Source organism: Vanessa tameamea, chromosome Z, assembly GCF_037043105.1.
Source record: "Vanessa tameamea isolate UH-Manoa-2023 chromosome Z, ilVanTame1 primary haplotype, whole genome shotgun sequence".
Taxonomy (NCBI): Eukaryota; Metazoa; Arthropoda; class Insecta; order Lepidoptera; family Nymphalidae; genus Vanessa; species Vanessa tameamea.
Genome location: NC_087341.1, coordinates 1,152,882 through 1,170,370, shown reverse-complemented (window position 1 = coordinate 1,170,370; position 17,489 = coordinate 1,152,882). Strand labels below are relative to the sequence as shown.

Here is a 17,489-nt window from a genome sequence, read left to right as displayed (position 1 = left end):
ATGGTTTCTCAAAGTTAACGATACGTTTTGAATGTGAATAAAAGTTTTTGTCACGTCGACTTCCTAGCTCACTTCAAACGATGTGTGTTGACAAAAAATACTGTTATGTCCGCGTTGACCACGATGATGATGTCTGCTCGACACTTTTCTTGAAAATAATATCGCTAATTGATTTTTTAATGGACTTATTTTGAATATATTTAAAAAAATAAAAATAATGTTATGGATGTTGAGAACTCTTTTTGTTTGTGTTAGATTTTCAATATTTTAAGATAAAATAATTCTAAAAATTTACATTCTAGTTCTTAAATCGTTACATTTCATTAAAGTAGTTAACAAAAAAAACAATAATATATTCTTGTGAATAACAATGTGAATATAAATTAATTAATATTAATATTCCCCTACCCCTCCTTAAAAACCTCTGAAATAAATGATAACTAACATTAAATATTTGATCGTAAAAGGTTGTTTGTAAACAAATATTTTTGTAATTTTTTTAGTTGCTGGTGGGCAGCAGCGGGGCGGGTAACGGCGGAGCGGCAACTTCGCCTGATGGAGGCTCAAGCTCCGCGCCGCCCCTATCGCCTGGCGGCTCTGGGGTAGTCGGAGGTGCCCTATCCCCAGGCGCGGGAAGCCATGCCAGTACCCCTGCCGCATCCTGCTGCGACACGCCAAGGCCTATCATCACCGACCCAGTATCGGGACAGACGGTCTGCTCCTGTCAATATGATGGAGCCAGGCTAGCATTGACCTCGTATCCAAGACTATCGAGTGCAGCGGTTGGTGTTTACGGGGCCCCATATCCATCAACGGATCAGAACCCATACCCCAGTATCGGCGTCGACAGCTCAGCGTTCTATTCACCATTGGTGAGTCTACCTTTCAGTTATTTACATAATATTTGACTTCGTATAGTTTTCGTAAATCGCTGCCATCAAATTTAATAGCAAGTTGAACAGAAAATGAATGTCGGAAAACACATTCGCTCGGAAGATCATACCATATATTTGTAGCGCCAGCTTGCCACTGTCTAATCCAAGATAATGTTCGGTTCTGTTGCCAAAAGTAGAACAAACAGGGCCTGCAAATTGGTACGAATAGGTCGTTTGCCGTTTGGCCATATACGAAGCAAGGTTTATCGCTCTCTGCGATACTTGTTTAGTTCTGGCGTAGCGTGCGAGCGTCCAACCGGTCCGTGGGCGCTGGGCCAGAAAACCACCGACACCTCGCAGGCCCCGCCACCGCCCTGTCACGAAACATTAATATTTAAACTTGAAAATAAATTCGAAAAGCGACCGCCATTATTATACCAATTACATTCTCTCCGACCGACGTTGGACGTCTGTGTTTTTCGAAATGAGCCTGATGCTTAATTTTTTCGGAAGTGCCAAAGTTCTTTTTCGTTAGCGTCATAACATTACTCTTGCGGTTCTCGAAGAGTGTCGGTTTGGCACGTCGTCTACTGGAAAGGGGGACAAATGAGCGGTTGCCGGCCGCAGGATCCTTAATCCCTATAAGGGGCGTAGTCTAAAAACGTAATCCCCGACTTAGGTCCTTTTCTCAATAATAAAAAGTGCAATTGAAAGACTATTGTAGAGCGATTCGGTGTTATTCGTTTTTATGTGATTTCAACTTACGACACGGAGCACATGTGAAATCCGCTAAGCCCAGAAAATCCTATCAGACGAAAAGATGATCCGGTTTTTGTCAAGTGTTAAGAGGAAGTTCTCGGCTTAATCTCCAAGTGTTGAAACGCGATGGAGAGAATTATTTCGATGCTTGAATTTTAGCTACTTTGGATTAATTTCTAGATCGCGCCGCAGATAATAAGCCCGTGAAATTATGATTAAAATATGAGTTTATTCAACTTGGTAATTATAATATCGTATGATAACTCGTGGTAGGTAATTGTGGATGCATCCCAAATCGCCGGCAGTGAGATCTCTATCTGTCATTGTATTTAACGAGGTATGTGAGTACCTACGCTCTGTGACCCTGTTCAGGTTTAATAACAGGTGTTTAAATGTATGTATACTGTCATTGTGTGCGGTGCGCTCATACCTAACTCACGACAAGCCCGGCCGGTTCCGTGCAAGCGACAATTTAGCGAACAATGCCGACGCTTCGCCACAAATATACCGAGGCTGACTTCGTAAGTCTTCAGCGTGGTTTAGACGAAACGAGATCTATTTGTATAAGCGTAAGATTGAATTTCCAATGACGACGACCGACAACCATTGCCGGTAAAAATATTCAACTGCCATTTTAGTACACGAGCGACTCCGGTGGCGCCGTCTATCGTGCCGGAGTCGGTAACAATACGCAGCGCCATCTTTTGTCTATTGTCCGCTTTTTATAATCAATAAAACGGTGTCGTTTTTTTGCTGCTTTCAACATTGTGATTCATTAGCTGTGAAATTAGCGTGCACGGCTTAATAAAAATATTACGTTGTACCAATTATTTCTTAAAGATTCTTAAGCAATTTTGAACGAAACCGTTTCAACAAGTAAGTTTTTAAAATACATTTAGTTCGTATAGAGTGCATTTTCTCGAATTTCGCGATATACGACGTTCATAAAAGTAGTCTAGGTAATAAAAAGCGGAAAAACAAACAGTTGAGATCAAAGTCAAATAAAGAAATTGCCAATCGAGTGAAGTCCTACTCTCATTGGCCGACGGAAAGCCGCACTTTATAAAAGCAATTTCAAGACAGTGCCTTCAAACGGAGAACGCGTCTAAAAGTTTATATTACTTAGGTATTTAATACTTGGAACTTTAAGGACCTTTTAAAACACAAACATTTATGTAACAATATATGAAAAGGTAAAACGGAATATTTTAATTTCATGTTATAATTTTCCTTTTAAAAATTATTTTTGAATTTTTAAGTGTTTAACTGATGTCTTGTAATAACTTTTATCGACATTGAGTAAATGAATTGGTTTCCATTTGAACTCTACAACCCTTTGAAACGTTGAAACCACAAGCCAATTACGTCAAATTAATCTCCCTAATTAAGGTTAATCATTAATATCACATGTTTGTGATAATAACAAAATTTAATGAACGCTTTACATACCTTTGTCAAATATAAATTCCGATTGGATTTCGTCCGATTGAACCATTGACGTTAATCGGCTTCCGACGGCGTTTAATTTGTTATTAATAAAATTTAAAACAGCTACACTAACTTGCAACCTATCTATATACATTGATAGTCCTGACTGATTTGATGGCGAATCTCATCTACGTACAAGATATATTAGTTTTCGAGTACGAGTACGTAAACAGAGCTGCATCGTATTCGTAGTCCATAGTCCACTGGGACGACAATTTAATATGAACGAAGACAGATCAGGTGCAAGACCAATAGCATTACCTTTATGACGTTACTAGTCAGATAGCCTCAATATTTATTGAGTTGTCCTGCGATTTAAACTCTCTACCTCAGGCCATTTCGCAGTACAGGCTAGCCACTAGACCAATGTGGTTGTTTCATGTGATTTAAATTAACGTAAGTAATGAGCTACTGATTTTGAAATAAGAAGAAATTTTTAATGGAAACTTATCAAAAATTCAAATGGTTTGAAATTGTAGCATTAACTATTTTTTTTTATAGTAATAGTTATAATAGAGACAAATAATGATCCCGTGTGATTGGGCATCATATTTACAAGCTTATTAACTTCAGCAGTGTGATTCAATCTCTGTTTCGTTCGCTTTTGGATGTACCATTTTTTTTTTTTTTTATAATTATAATTATTATAGTCCGTTATCGCATGTGATATTCTGATATTTCACGCTCGTGTTCTGCGTTGAGTTTCGAGTTCCTTTTTACAGATTTCTCTACAGTCGCTGACGAGCCAACATTGGTTTGCCAACTGAATTTAACATAACTCATATAATTGAGATGAAAATTTGGTGATGGTATTAGAAATCTGTTTTTTATTATATGTTGTCAAACAGGCGAATAGGCCGCCTGATGATAAGTGGTCACCACCGACAGACATTGGTCCAGTAAGAAATAATTACCGTCACTTACGACGTCGATGCTCCATTAGTACATCACATATTCTACCACTTAAGAGCAATACTGTGCAGGGCGGATCTACCATATGGCTTTTTGGGCTTCAGCCCAGGGCCCCGTGGATGGGGGCTCCAGCTAAGTCAAGTCAAAGCCAAAAATAGACGATAATGCGAAAGAATCCATAATTTTATTAAATTAAACTGATCGTATGGTTTACAGTCCTGCGAGTCCTGCAATTAATCAAACCCATTCAATTAATTTAATTCAAGTCAACGTTCAGATATGTCTCAGGTGGGCCCCTAAGTAGTCTTAGCCCAGGGCCCCCTAAACTTACGGTCCGGCCCTGATACTTTGGTACCTATCCATACGAACTTTCCCAGATCCGTACCACCAAGTAAAAGTATACTAACTCTTCTAGTATACTTACTATTGTAATTAGTTTCATATTGAACATACAAACTATTTATATGTCTATTTTATGTTTATTTTAAGCTATTAAGTTCCAAAGAAATTTAAGAAAGTAACAAACTTAATTCATTCATTCGAGTCTAAACTCAGTGCTTTGTTCGAAAGTATCAGTTCATTTCATTATCGCGTCCAAATTAAACGTTTGATAACAAAAAAAAAGACTGTCCCCGGCCGACTGTAAAAAGGACAAAACGCCAATCCAAATATGTCACTAATCTTAAGTCAAGAAGTTTAGGAACAACGAGAAATTCAATTAAGGGGTGTAAGAGTGAGATGGAAGATACGCAGGAGCTGTGTAAGAAGGAGATGGTATTATAAAAGTGAAGCGAATCAGAATTGGAAATAGCCTTTAGGTGTTAATTAGAGCCTTATTAAGCTGTCTCCTCCCGGTGGGTGGGCTGACTCTTTCTTCATTAATCACAAAACCTGGTCTAATTATTGAATTTCAATATGAGTTCATCTGAATGTATATTTGTATGTTTAACAATGTCTCTGTCTATTTGTTGATAGTTTGACGGGTACTTTTTATTATCATAAATGCGAAATTAACTATCTGTAGATAATTTAGCTGTTACTTCATATTTATTTAATAATTCTTCTGTAAATCTGCATTTGTTTACATATTACTGGTTGAACTTGACACAAAATATCTGGTTTAATATTAACGTATACAGCCATACTTACTTTATCGTTTAAGTTATCTGTAGGTATATATTTAATACTATTATTAAATGTAATTTAATTTTAAATATTTTTATTTACAATTGAAAAACGATGACAAGATTGTTTTTTTTTATTTTATATATTTACACAAAATCTTGACAACGTGTATAGTTTAATTTTCGTCTTGTTGATGGTTGGTCTCAAGTCCTGGCTTCAAATCCCAGGTTAGATCAAATTAAAATTAATTGAATTTTACTTATAAGAAATTCAGTTCTGCCTTGATTTGGATGATGGCACTGCTTAAACTATTGTGCCTTTAAAAGCACGCAAAGCCTGAATTCATTTCAATCGTGCATCTTCATCTTAATCATAAGATATAGAATCTGTACTTGCACACACTATTATGGTATAATATCTCTTATACAGTTGATTAGTAACCGTTGAGATTGGCCAAAAAGGCGGAAATCAGTCAAGCAAAGAACATCATCATCACTAATATTTAAAGCGAATCAATGCCAGCACGAGTATAAAAAACTGTATGCTTAAAATATCCCGACGATATTAAATAAGTATCAATATCCACCACATAAGAAAAGCCGGCGAGATCGCTCCGAATAAAATAGCGATTTCTGACTATAGCCACATAAACATCTGTGCGAGACATCGGGATCGAGTATCAAGATTAATTAATCCTTAAGAGCAATAAAGTAATTATTGTAATTAAAGTAATTTATTGTACATAGTATCTAGATGGTGCAAATGTATAAATAATGTTTATATTTAACAATCGAGGGTCTTAATTACGTTATAAGAATATTTATTTTTTTAATTTTAATCGGAATAGTCCAACTGGAACTGCAAGAGGCTTTAAAGCTTACACGGATATAGCGCAACGACGGAAACAAAGATTTCTTATGGTTGTAATTACATTGACTCACTCAGTACACAAAACAAAATAATTTATTATTTCTGTATGGCAGAATAATTTATGCGTGGGTGGTACATACTGGACTCGCATATAGCCCTACCACTATTGTACACACCATATGTTATGTATTAATAAGTACATTATATTTTATGATTTCGAAGGTTAGTTTGTACTTTTCGCTTACAAATCGTTAGCCAAACGTCGAGCATAGGAAACGAAACTTTATTTGTTTTAAAGAATTATTTTAATAAATTAGTATTTATAGAAATGTCGGTCGATTATAAGTGGATATTTAATGAATTCTACAGTAATATTACGTATTTTTAAGCGTGTATAAATATTTAAATACAGTTTAAATATTTAAATAAAACTAGTATTATTTTCTAGTCTAATATTTATAACAAAACGTTACAAATAAAATATAATTGGAAACTAAGCAGGCTAACCGCTGAGCTCCGGTCTATTACACAAAATATCTGTACGTGGCATCTATGAGCCTCACCAATTAATTAGGACTCGCGACCTTGCCTTCTGAGTAATGGCCGAGTTTATTTTATTTCAACACTAATTAGCCCGAATGGGACGGCAGGAGGACATAAAGGCGGGTTTCCTGAAATAAACGCGCTAAAATTAAAAGTGTTTTATTTTGTTTTATTTTCGGTTGAATTTACGTCTATTGTTTGAATATGTTGCAATAATACCTTCGTTAAAAAATGTTTAAATTATAAAACGAAAAATCACGTCGGCTTTTTTTTTTATTTACTCACAACTAGGCGAAGGTATGTGTTTTTAATGATATTTCGAGACAAATCACATGCATGTTGCTAATAATAATATATGCAGGTATATATTATTTGATTAAATATTTTTCGTAACAGGTTATATGACGAATATTAATTATATGCATATAAATATAAATATACAGCCTTATAAACGTGTGTTTGTTTAGTTATGGTTCAATTAGTTCAATTATTATATACTTTTTGTGTCGCTTAAATTCCACAAGTACCAATTTGTTATAAAAAATGAAAATAATCTTGTTGTCATTTAAAATTAACATATTATAACGTATTAAAACTACGCAATCAACACCTTATTTGACACCTGTAACTTTGAGTAATTTTATTTGACTCCGATGAAATTTCAAATTGGACGAAGAACTTATTTATTTCAAAGCGAGTTTCGATATGACAGTTTATATTCTAAGTAATAATACTTTTATAGGGGTAGGGAGAAGTACCCACATTAGTATAAATAACGATCGGATTTCGGCGAAAAGAAAATAAAACACCAAATACCAACGTATGTATGATTATAATGTTTAGTCTTATCTCTTTCTTATATATATCTGCTATATATATATATATATATATATATATACATATTTTATATAAAGAATGAATATATATATATATATTCATTCATTCTTTATATTCTTGCCTTTTGAACATGATATATTTACCTCTGCTAACGTTATAATTATAATTAAGTTTATTTAAGTCTCATGTCTCAGACATGCTATGTAGTTGCCGACCCGAATATTGTATTAAGAAATAAATATTTAAATTTGACGATAAACTTTGTACTAATTCGTAGTTTGACGCAAATACGAAAAACAGGTTTAAGATAACGTAGATACGAAAAAAAAAGCTGTCTATCGTGTCTTTATTTATTTTTTACGTTTGAGAGTTTTTACTGATGGATTTAATTTTAATTCGAGTGCAGTACGATACTAACTTGCCCTTAACACTTGCACAAAATATCCTCAACTTCCATGATCAGTGCAGCCACGAGCGCGGCTGAGATAAATGTTTCAAAGAACATATGTTATTTTTGTAATAATAATCTGTTGAGTGCTGGTATATATAATATAAATATAACATCGGCCGCCATTGCTTCGATATGATGCAATAGGGCCGGTGAAACGTGGGTGGGCTTATCGCAGATACATCGACAATTTGACATAAATGCGTTAGATTATATGACAACCGATAAAATGTTGTAAGGGACCGCTCCGCCGTGATTGACACGCCGTGTGTTTACATACAGATATACCGACGTACACTTCTGAATCGTTATCTACCGGCAGACACATAAGCGCTTCGACGTTATCCGAGCCCGAAATACATGGTTCCACAAATAAAATCTGTCAGTTCGCAACGCCTCGGGCGAGTTCGGCGTAATCGTCTACAAACAATGACCGCCCCGCTACCCTCGTCTCACCTCGGACGCGTTAATTGCTTCGCAAATATACTCATCTTCGCACTAAACGTTTACTTGCCGACTTTAATGACTGGGCAAACAAAGCGGTCGCGCGGTCAGCCGACTCCTGCGGTTCTGCCGCTAATAAATCTCCGGCTTTTCCCCGATTTCCCGACGTCCCGACGTCCCGCGGCGGACGCCGGACGGCGGAGCGCGCCCTCTCCGCGCCACTCTTATAAATTACCTACACGGTTTCACCATAAATCAAACGATGGTCGAGCTAAATGCATTTACTATTGTTTGGACACACTTCGCACCGAAATGTTGACCACAGTCGGCATGTTATGTCGTAGATTTGCGGACGCAGCGCTTCGCAGGAAATTCGTAACGACCCTCCGCCGGAATCGAGGATATTGCGAGCGTTCCGCAAGGAGACGCGCATTAATCGTAATCACGTAGGACGCGACCGATCGGAAGTCGACTAATGTGCGCTAATTGAAACCGCCGAAATTAAAACGGGAATAAAGACGTTGTTTTTAAAAGCAAAGCATAGTAATTATATCGAACGCGGCATTAGCGCGGACAACAGCCAAAAGGTGCTCACAGACCGTTATCTCGGCCGGAAGTTGAAAAAAACCCGATCCAGGCGTAATTTTCGTCCGCGAGCGGTCGCCGAGCATTAGGATAAAAAACGACTCGTCGATCGAACTTGAGATAGCTCGTAACCGCGTCATTTCATTTAAGTTTGTTTTAGGATTCCTTTGTGCATTATGAATAAAACATGCCCATAAATTATGTCAAATGCCTCCCTTCAACGGTGGGTCACATAAATTTAAATGAATGTTTCGTCTGTAAATGACCCAACCCTAGGCAATGAAGCGACATACGACAAATAAATAATAAAAAATTACGCGCGTAATTTAATTTTTCAATCAAAACTATCGACGACGCGCGGCTCTCATTCATACCTCATTACAGAGCACAGTGCCAAATATGTTTTACTTCTCTTGTGCTGTATTGGCATACATTTGTTATGTTTATACGTTTATAGTCTAATGTTTAAATAATGAACTGATTGAAGCGCGTTAACAAAGATATATGTGATTTTAAACATGAAAGCTTTTATTAATTAGCATCAATGTTCAGAAATGATCAGTCATTTATAATGATTTATTTTGTCATTTTGCACAGACCTAGTTCACATAACACTGCTAGTGTATTAATTCTATCTCAGTAAATTATAAAAATCTATTCATATGTAGTAATGTATGTATCTATTTCCGCTGACGTTTTGTCTAGGAAAACCTACAAACATTCAAGTTCATCAAAAGGCGTGACTTACTTTATCATCTTAGACAAAAGCAATAAATTCTCATGTGCCACGGCCACATGTGCACGTGCTCCTTGGAGTAGCACGGTGGAATAGGTTCTAAGCGATTTTTCTAGCAGTGAAAACTACGTGCTGTAATTGATATATTTTTAAATTTAAATCTTGATAGTTTGACTTGTGCGTCATTAATCAATCGCCTCGGTAAGTGAGTGAGCAAATGTAATTAGAGTTTGCTTCGCGTTGACAGTGTAAAAACTTATTCGAAAAATTAAAAATATTATAATTAATCAGAACTAAAAATTACTACTATAATTTCAACACAAATGTTCTTCGAAGCGATTAATAAGTTAACCTATTCGAAATTTTATCGTATAATTCGTATAATCATATGACTTACATGTTAATTATTCGGGTGATCAAAATTAGACGCTCTTTGTTATAATGAAACACTTTCTAACGTATCATCTCGACTGTAATTAAATTTATAATTACATGTATTTCTTTTTCATTTCCGTAATTGCAATGGTAACTTAATTACCTTTGAACAGTCATTTATGTAGTAAATTTAATTTTATAAATGTATTTTTAAAAAGAAAATGATAATTAAAGTTTTCTTGTCGGATATAATATTATTATTTTACGACTGCTTTTTTGATTCAGTTCTTGATATATGATTTTACCTTAGCACGTTTTGCTTAGCACGTAGAGCAGTTGGTTCTGTGTCTTACCACCCGAGTGGTATTCGGTGTCTCGTCGTATAATAGAAGAAGAGAGTGCACCCGTGTTAGTGCACATACTAAACTCTATAAAATGTGTCGTGCAGTGGTCCAGTCACGGTCAGGAGGACATCGTCAATTATGAATATTTTTGTTTATGTGAAATTATTATCGTGAATTGGTCTGATATGAATCGAATGATCTTGAATGGAAAGTAAACTACTGCTCATATAGGAGACTTTTACGGTAAACAAAAAAAAAAATTGCAATTATATATTTAATTTTAATTTATTCAAGTTTTTAATTTATTCCATAAAACATTACGCGCTTAAACATATTTTGCATCGTAATTAGTGAAATCGAAACGTTTATTTCTACATTACGTTCAATGTTAACGTATTATATTCTATTCCGTGTTAAGCGAACAAAAAATACCGTTGCTGTAAAAACGAAACATCAGACTCGCTTTGACAGTAATATACATACATTCAGCGCAGAATTCGAAAACGCATTGAATAGTTAAAATTTATAGACCCTTATAATATTATGACACCATAATTGCTCGGTGTGCCTATTCCAGGACCACCGGGGTACAGAGACCCAATTTGGAATAGAATAAATGATCACGTCACAGGCGACAATACCGTCAATGAAGATGTCGCGCTAGACAATATATTTTTTATTATCAGCGGAAAATAACCCGCGTCGCTTCGCATTTGGTAAATTTCGACTGCGTTTTTTGCGAGTTATTGTAGCGATTCGGACAGATGTCACGGCCAGGGAATCCAGGATAACAAAGCGCCCCGGGGGTGCATTGTGCGCTCCCTCGACCCCCCCGCCGACCATTAACACTGACACCTCAACATTCACTCCACTATCAAAATAATATATTAATTTATACAATATATTTATAACGCTCTGTAATAGCTATCTCTAAATGGTTTTTAATGTCCTCGTTTTATTGGTAATTTATACGTTTCCAGCCGTTCACCCTCTCGGCGGCTATTAGAAAACGGGCCCGAGTTTTTATTTCAAGTTATTAGTTCGGATGGTTGAGTTTTCGATTGATTATATTAGGTTGAGTTTAACAGGTATAATTTGCGGTCGGTGGAGCGGGACGCTTCGGCGGGTAGAGGTGACGGAGTCGGGTTCGGCATGTGCGGATTTAGATTGAGGTGTCGACGAACGTCGTCGCGGAGGCGCGTCGGCGCGACGAATCAATCAGATAGACTCGATAATTGATCGCGTAGACCGCGTCCCCCGCGCCCCTGTCCCCTGCCATCCCGCACGCTCTCATTAAAGACCTTCTGTTGTTTGTTCTCCTAATTAAAGCGGAGCTTTATCGGTTTCGGGGTTCTAATTGATACGATTGCGAGAGTTTACGATCGTTGAATGATCGCGACGTGCTGCGTCGGTTTGGGTGTAACCGTGACCGCGTCCTTAGCTCCGATTGACTCGTTTAATCCTGGTTTATTGTTTATTTATTTACGATTACCGACGTCCGGACGCGGGATATGTCTGAGCCGATAATAAAGGGTTTAATTACTATCTGGCATAATTAAACAATTATAAAACTTAAAAGAGGCTAACTTATATTATTATTAATATGTATTCAAATCCCTTGTATTGTTATTGTTTTATATTTTAAAACTCGACTAATTTTTCACGTAGCAATGAACGTAAACCGTGACGATTTCATTTAGTGTACTGATTAACGGTAACCAATAAAATTCTAACGAGAGAAAACAAACAACTTAATTTCCAATATCGAACGATTGCGATAAAAACGCGCCGTTAAAAAACTTATTCGATCAGTAATACAATATCACGGGTAATAAAATAATATTAACCCGCCGAATCGCCTTCACATTGCGAACGAAGTGGAAAATGAGCAATTTTGTTTAAATCACAATCTAGCGATTCCTTGATACCCGTGAAATTGCCGTAACGATATAAATGTTAAATAAAACGTAAAATAAAATTGTTATGCTTCCACAATCAAATAATTGTAACATACCCAAGAGCCGGCGCCCGTTGACGCTCATTTCATAGCTTATTTGGGGGAATGTTTTATTGAAGTTCGCCACGTCGTGCTCCTCGTTGACGAATGTAGACTCTAACAGACAAGCGATAAGATCCAATATCGCGTCCAATGAAGCGATTGCGTCACTACCAGCATGAAATGACTCTTTCGTTTCTGTTTTGTCTTTATCCACTTAGAGTCATTTTTTTTTCTACTCGCTACAATTCACTTTTAGGTTTTGCAAGTCGTGCTCAGTATCATTATTATTTTATAACATGAATAATACAGCACTTTTTAGTTTTAAGGGCACTTACCCTCGGCTTGCTGTAAATAAAAAGATAACAGCTGAAAGTTTTCATTGTATTCATATTTTGTGACTATCATTTTTTTTTTATTGTTACAAAGGATTCGTTAATATTATTATTGAAATATATTGATATCTGTGGAATATAGCTTCATAATGAGTTGGCATATTTATGTTTGTAATATTTTATATTATTTGCGTTGAAAAATAATCTGATTATATATAAAAAATTTTAATGTATATTGTCATTGCTCTAAATGGTTTACGTTATATGTCATATAGGTTTAGTATTTTTTCAAACAGGCATCACAAAAAAGTCCTTATTATTATAGATACGTCATTCTGAAATTGTAATACTATATTAATATTTCTTACATTTGTATTGCGATTTAATGACCTTAAAAAACATAGCTATTAGACATCTCTCATATTGTTATTTTAATGATTATTAAAACTATATGTTTACAACTGTGATTAGTAACTACAAAGAGTGGGCGGCCTTACGTGGTATTGTAGGTACTATTTACAAATGCTATTACGACAATGAATAATAATCTGATTTCCACTTCAAGTGTCGTCATATTTTTGCCTCTAAGATTGGTCGAAAAAATACCTGCATATATGGTCTTCTAAATAAGATCTCATAAATATCCCAAGAGTGACCGAAGAACTGTATTATTAGGGAAACAATTTGGAGTTCATATCGCCAATCTGGCTGGCGGATTGGTGGAAACATACGTGTCAGAGTTTCATCCGACACATGCTGAATTCCGAACGTTTTCCTAAGCCACTAAAAAGAAACTCAGTGACGCAATATCTTCTATACGTCTATCTATTCTAATTAGTGACGTTTTGGAATGCCTACCTGAAGAAGCTGTTTAACAAAAATACATAAAACTTAAACCAGAAACCGGAGCGCGTTTGGTATATAATATTATTATATAAGTAACAGCGTTTTGCAGTGTCACGCTCTTTAAATTTAGACGACGTGACAAGCGCGAATCGTATTCTTGTAATATAATAAATTGACATAAGTATTGTAGGAATACTTCGTTCACGTCAATTTAATCGGTTGCTACTTTATACGAGACCAAAGAGGTATTATGTACTTCACTTAAAATAAGGTAAAGTTAGCTGTTGTATAGTTATGGTGCTGTATCTATATGCTGTAGTTTTCGAAAGTGATTGTTTCAAAGGAATTACAGAAACGATGTAAGATGTTATGTCCCATAATATCTTACTAGTGACGCAAGTAGGTATACTCTTCTGACTGCGCCAGGGACCACTAACTTACTAGGATTGTTAGCTCGTCAAGTAACTAATATTTATGAAAAAAAAAAATGACAAATGTATATAACAAAATTATGATAAATTATTGGTGACTACTTACAATCCCAACAAAACGAACGTACGGTTTGAAATTAATTAGGACAATACGTCAAAAAAATTGAACTTGTGTACCTAATATTCACATTCACAAGCTGAAACTATTTTGACATAAAAATATTAACCAAAGAGGTTAATTATGTTTGTGAGTTGCTAGTGGAAATAAAAACTTACTTTTATATTTGAAACACATTAATTAAATGCGGCACGATCGTAAACTTATCAAAAAATATACCTTTAAAAACAAACTTTGACAGTTATTTTTAACTTGTAATTATATGTTTTTCGACAGCGTATATGTGTGTACAAGTTTTTTTTTTTACGATTAAATATGTTAATTCTAATATCAGATGAAAAAAAGTAAAGCAAATCCTTAATTCATTTACATCAGTATGCAATTTATTTTTGGATTCGATAATTATTATTTCGTTAAGAAATTATTTTCGTAATCGGAATCATGTTTTGATAAAACAAAATTAAAAAAAAGTTCGTACTTTCAAAGCTAAAAAAATACTTTTTAATTTTATTTTCACAAACCTCATGGTATTAATTTATGAATAAAGTGGAACCTTAAAAATAAAATATTAAGATATTTTTATTTAAAATTGAATCCAGTAATATAAATTTAAAGAAAATTTGAATTTTAGGTATTCAATAAATTTCAGTAGGTAGCCAGCGCTTGATTAAAGCCTCACCTACAATCCCAATGAACCAACACCCACCAAATCGGCACTTGGCGCAAACACGAAAAGGCTTCATTATACGCAGTTTATGAAGCAGAAAATGCATACAATGGAGCTAGTAAAACGACCCTTAACTGCCAGTCGGCCAGTCCTGCCAGATTTGGATGATGAGTGGCACAGATTTGGCATTGGCACCGACGGCGCGGCGCCTTCTCTCGGCGCCTGCGAGGGTGGTTTATGAACCGTCAAATAACTTATCACTGGTTTAATGCAATGAAATTGTGATTACCGCTCTGATCATTTCAAATTTGATTTTTTCATTCCGTTACAGGATAATTGTTCGATTTTTAAATTACTAATGTATTACTTTTTTAAAATTGACATTTGGTTTAACGAAGTGTTAAATTGACGAAGATCATGTACTTATTTTTATAAAATAGCTGACATATTTCAAATCTTCATAAAATAATGAAATTTATTATTGTATTAAATAATTTAAAAAAAAAAAAATGATACTAAAATTTTCTGAACCCATCCGATTCGAATTCAACTTGAGAAATTTTGCAACGAGGTTTGTTTATAAATCTAGCGAGCCGTGTGAATAACGCTAATAGTGGGGCCGGCCCCTTCGTACTGTTTATATTTATTTGGGGCCGTAATAAGGCCTCTGGCGCGCTGACTCGAAAACTGTGCAGAATTGATTAAAACATTGTTAGATGCAGTCGTACGGAAGAGGGGTCAGGATAAGATTTTTAAAGGTTAATAAATGAGGTTTATCGCACTGTCAAATGGAAATAACCTTTATATTAGCGGCAGTCATTAACAGATCCTAAAACGCATACGTAACGACGATACGCGGTTCGAAGTGCGTGTTCTGTGTTGATTGTTGATGTTTTATTTTATAGTTGCTTAATATATTTTATGAAAGTAAGTCATTAATTCACAAGAATAATTATTGGAATCGAGAACTTTTCTATGTATTAAATACCTAACATAGATTAATATTGCGTTAGAATAATTATTATTTTATTAGAACTATATTTTTGTAAATTTAAATAACGGTCAACATTTCCTTATTGACTATTAATAATTTTACTACATATATATTTAACATTATATTTAAAAAATGATAACCTACTTAATAAGTACATGAATAATATAATCATATGTGGCAATGTCTGTCATAACATAAAATTAACTTTATCGAAATATAATCAATCGATAAGGAAAATCTAAATATACAAAAAATAATGAAAACATCATAATCCCATTTCCTACTATGATTAATATCGTGACGGCGATGACGCGGTCATTATTAGCCAAACTTACTCAGGCGGGCACGTGGCGGGCAAGGGACTCCATCCCTCACAGTTAGGGCACGTCATGACCACGAGGAGCTCGTTTTTACATCGACCCACAAAAGAGTTGCGAATTTGTCACTGGCTTATTTTGGGGGACAATGATATAAATTAATGATGCAGTCGCGAAATCGGGGAGCAACCATTTTTCACGATTAGATGTGAAATTCCTTCGCAATGAGAAAAACTACAGTTCATATTGTTTAATCTTAACTAATGGGATCATGGTGAGAGGGACCGGTGAGTCTCTAGGGGTCTACGTGAATATTTCGAAATATTAACACGTTTGCACTTATTCATCAGTGCTTGTAAAAATAAATAACAATAAGCGGTGTTCTTATCGGTACATTTACCTTTCCTAGTAACCGTTTTTTGTCGAATAATTGTTCGAAATTCAAAAACAAATCTAGACGTTCCACGTTTGAATTCATAGACTGTATACTTGTATGGGGTTTTTAGGTGGAAATTCAACCGTAACTTTTTTAATTAGATACAAAATGAATAAGATAAAAGTTTATATAATACTATAGGTAATATATAGGAACTTAGGTACAAATAGACATGGCCTCTAGCTGGAAATTACAACAAAGTAATAGCACTAAAACCTTCTTAATGAAAAATATATATAAATACATTTATGGTGATCGGTCAACCGGTCTCGAAGTCTATTTATCTAGACAGCATTTATAAATAAATAAGATGAGTGTACAAGCAATATATATGTACGTATATAAGCGTCGTAAACCATAAATATTGATATATTTTAATTTAAACTTCAACACTAAAAATTAAAATTTTTTATTCATGGCGGTGGATGGTCGGCCAATGACCATACATGGTCTGCCTAGCTATATAAAGTAAAATATAAAATGTACAAACGAATTCTATAGTAATATACGGTTATATATTGATTATGAGTAGGCTTTTAAAGCTCGGTGCTTAAACGAGACAGCGCTTTAAACGAAAGGGAAAATTCGATAAATTTTTGTAGTTTTCTACCCTCACGGGTGAGATATTTTCGTGCATTTCAAATGGGCGGCACAGCCGATTCAATACGACAGAATCATTAAACTGATTTCACATTTAGAGAATATACCGATCAAAATAGTAAAAAAAACATACGTACTACGTAAAGTACTTTACAGCTTTGTCAAAGGTTTAAAGTAATCTTAAATTGTTATACGCGTATACAAAAAAATTAACAATGATTTTATTATAAACTGCTTGTCAGCCGCGGGTACGCCCGTTTCTTAGGGTCGGTCGTAGGTTTTAGATACAAAAAAAAAAATAAGTTTAGTTAGGCAGACAGATAGATAGAGTTACTTTCGCATGTATGTATTATTATATATTTACATATTACATTTATATATTATATATAGGTGTTATTTATTATTTTA

General features: G+C 35.0%; 1 protein-coding gene across 2 annotated transcripts in view; it reads left to right on the top strand.

Annotated features, from left to right (window-relative positions):
- Positions 1–17,489, top strand: part of LOC113403981 (homeobox protein araucan-like) — a 121,596-nt gene that overhangs the window by 82,834 nt on the left and 21,273 nt on the right. For both annotated transcript variants that reach the window (XM_026644689.2, XM_026644690.2), the window contains exon 2: positions 504–872. In XM_026644689.2, the coding sequence (XP_026500474.1) occupies positions 504–872 (369 nt within the window). The remainder of the gene's footprint in view (positions 1–503; positions 873–17,489) is intronic.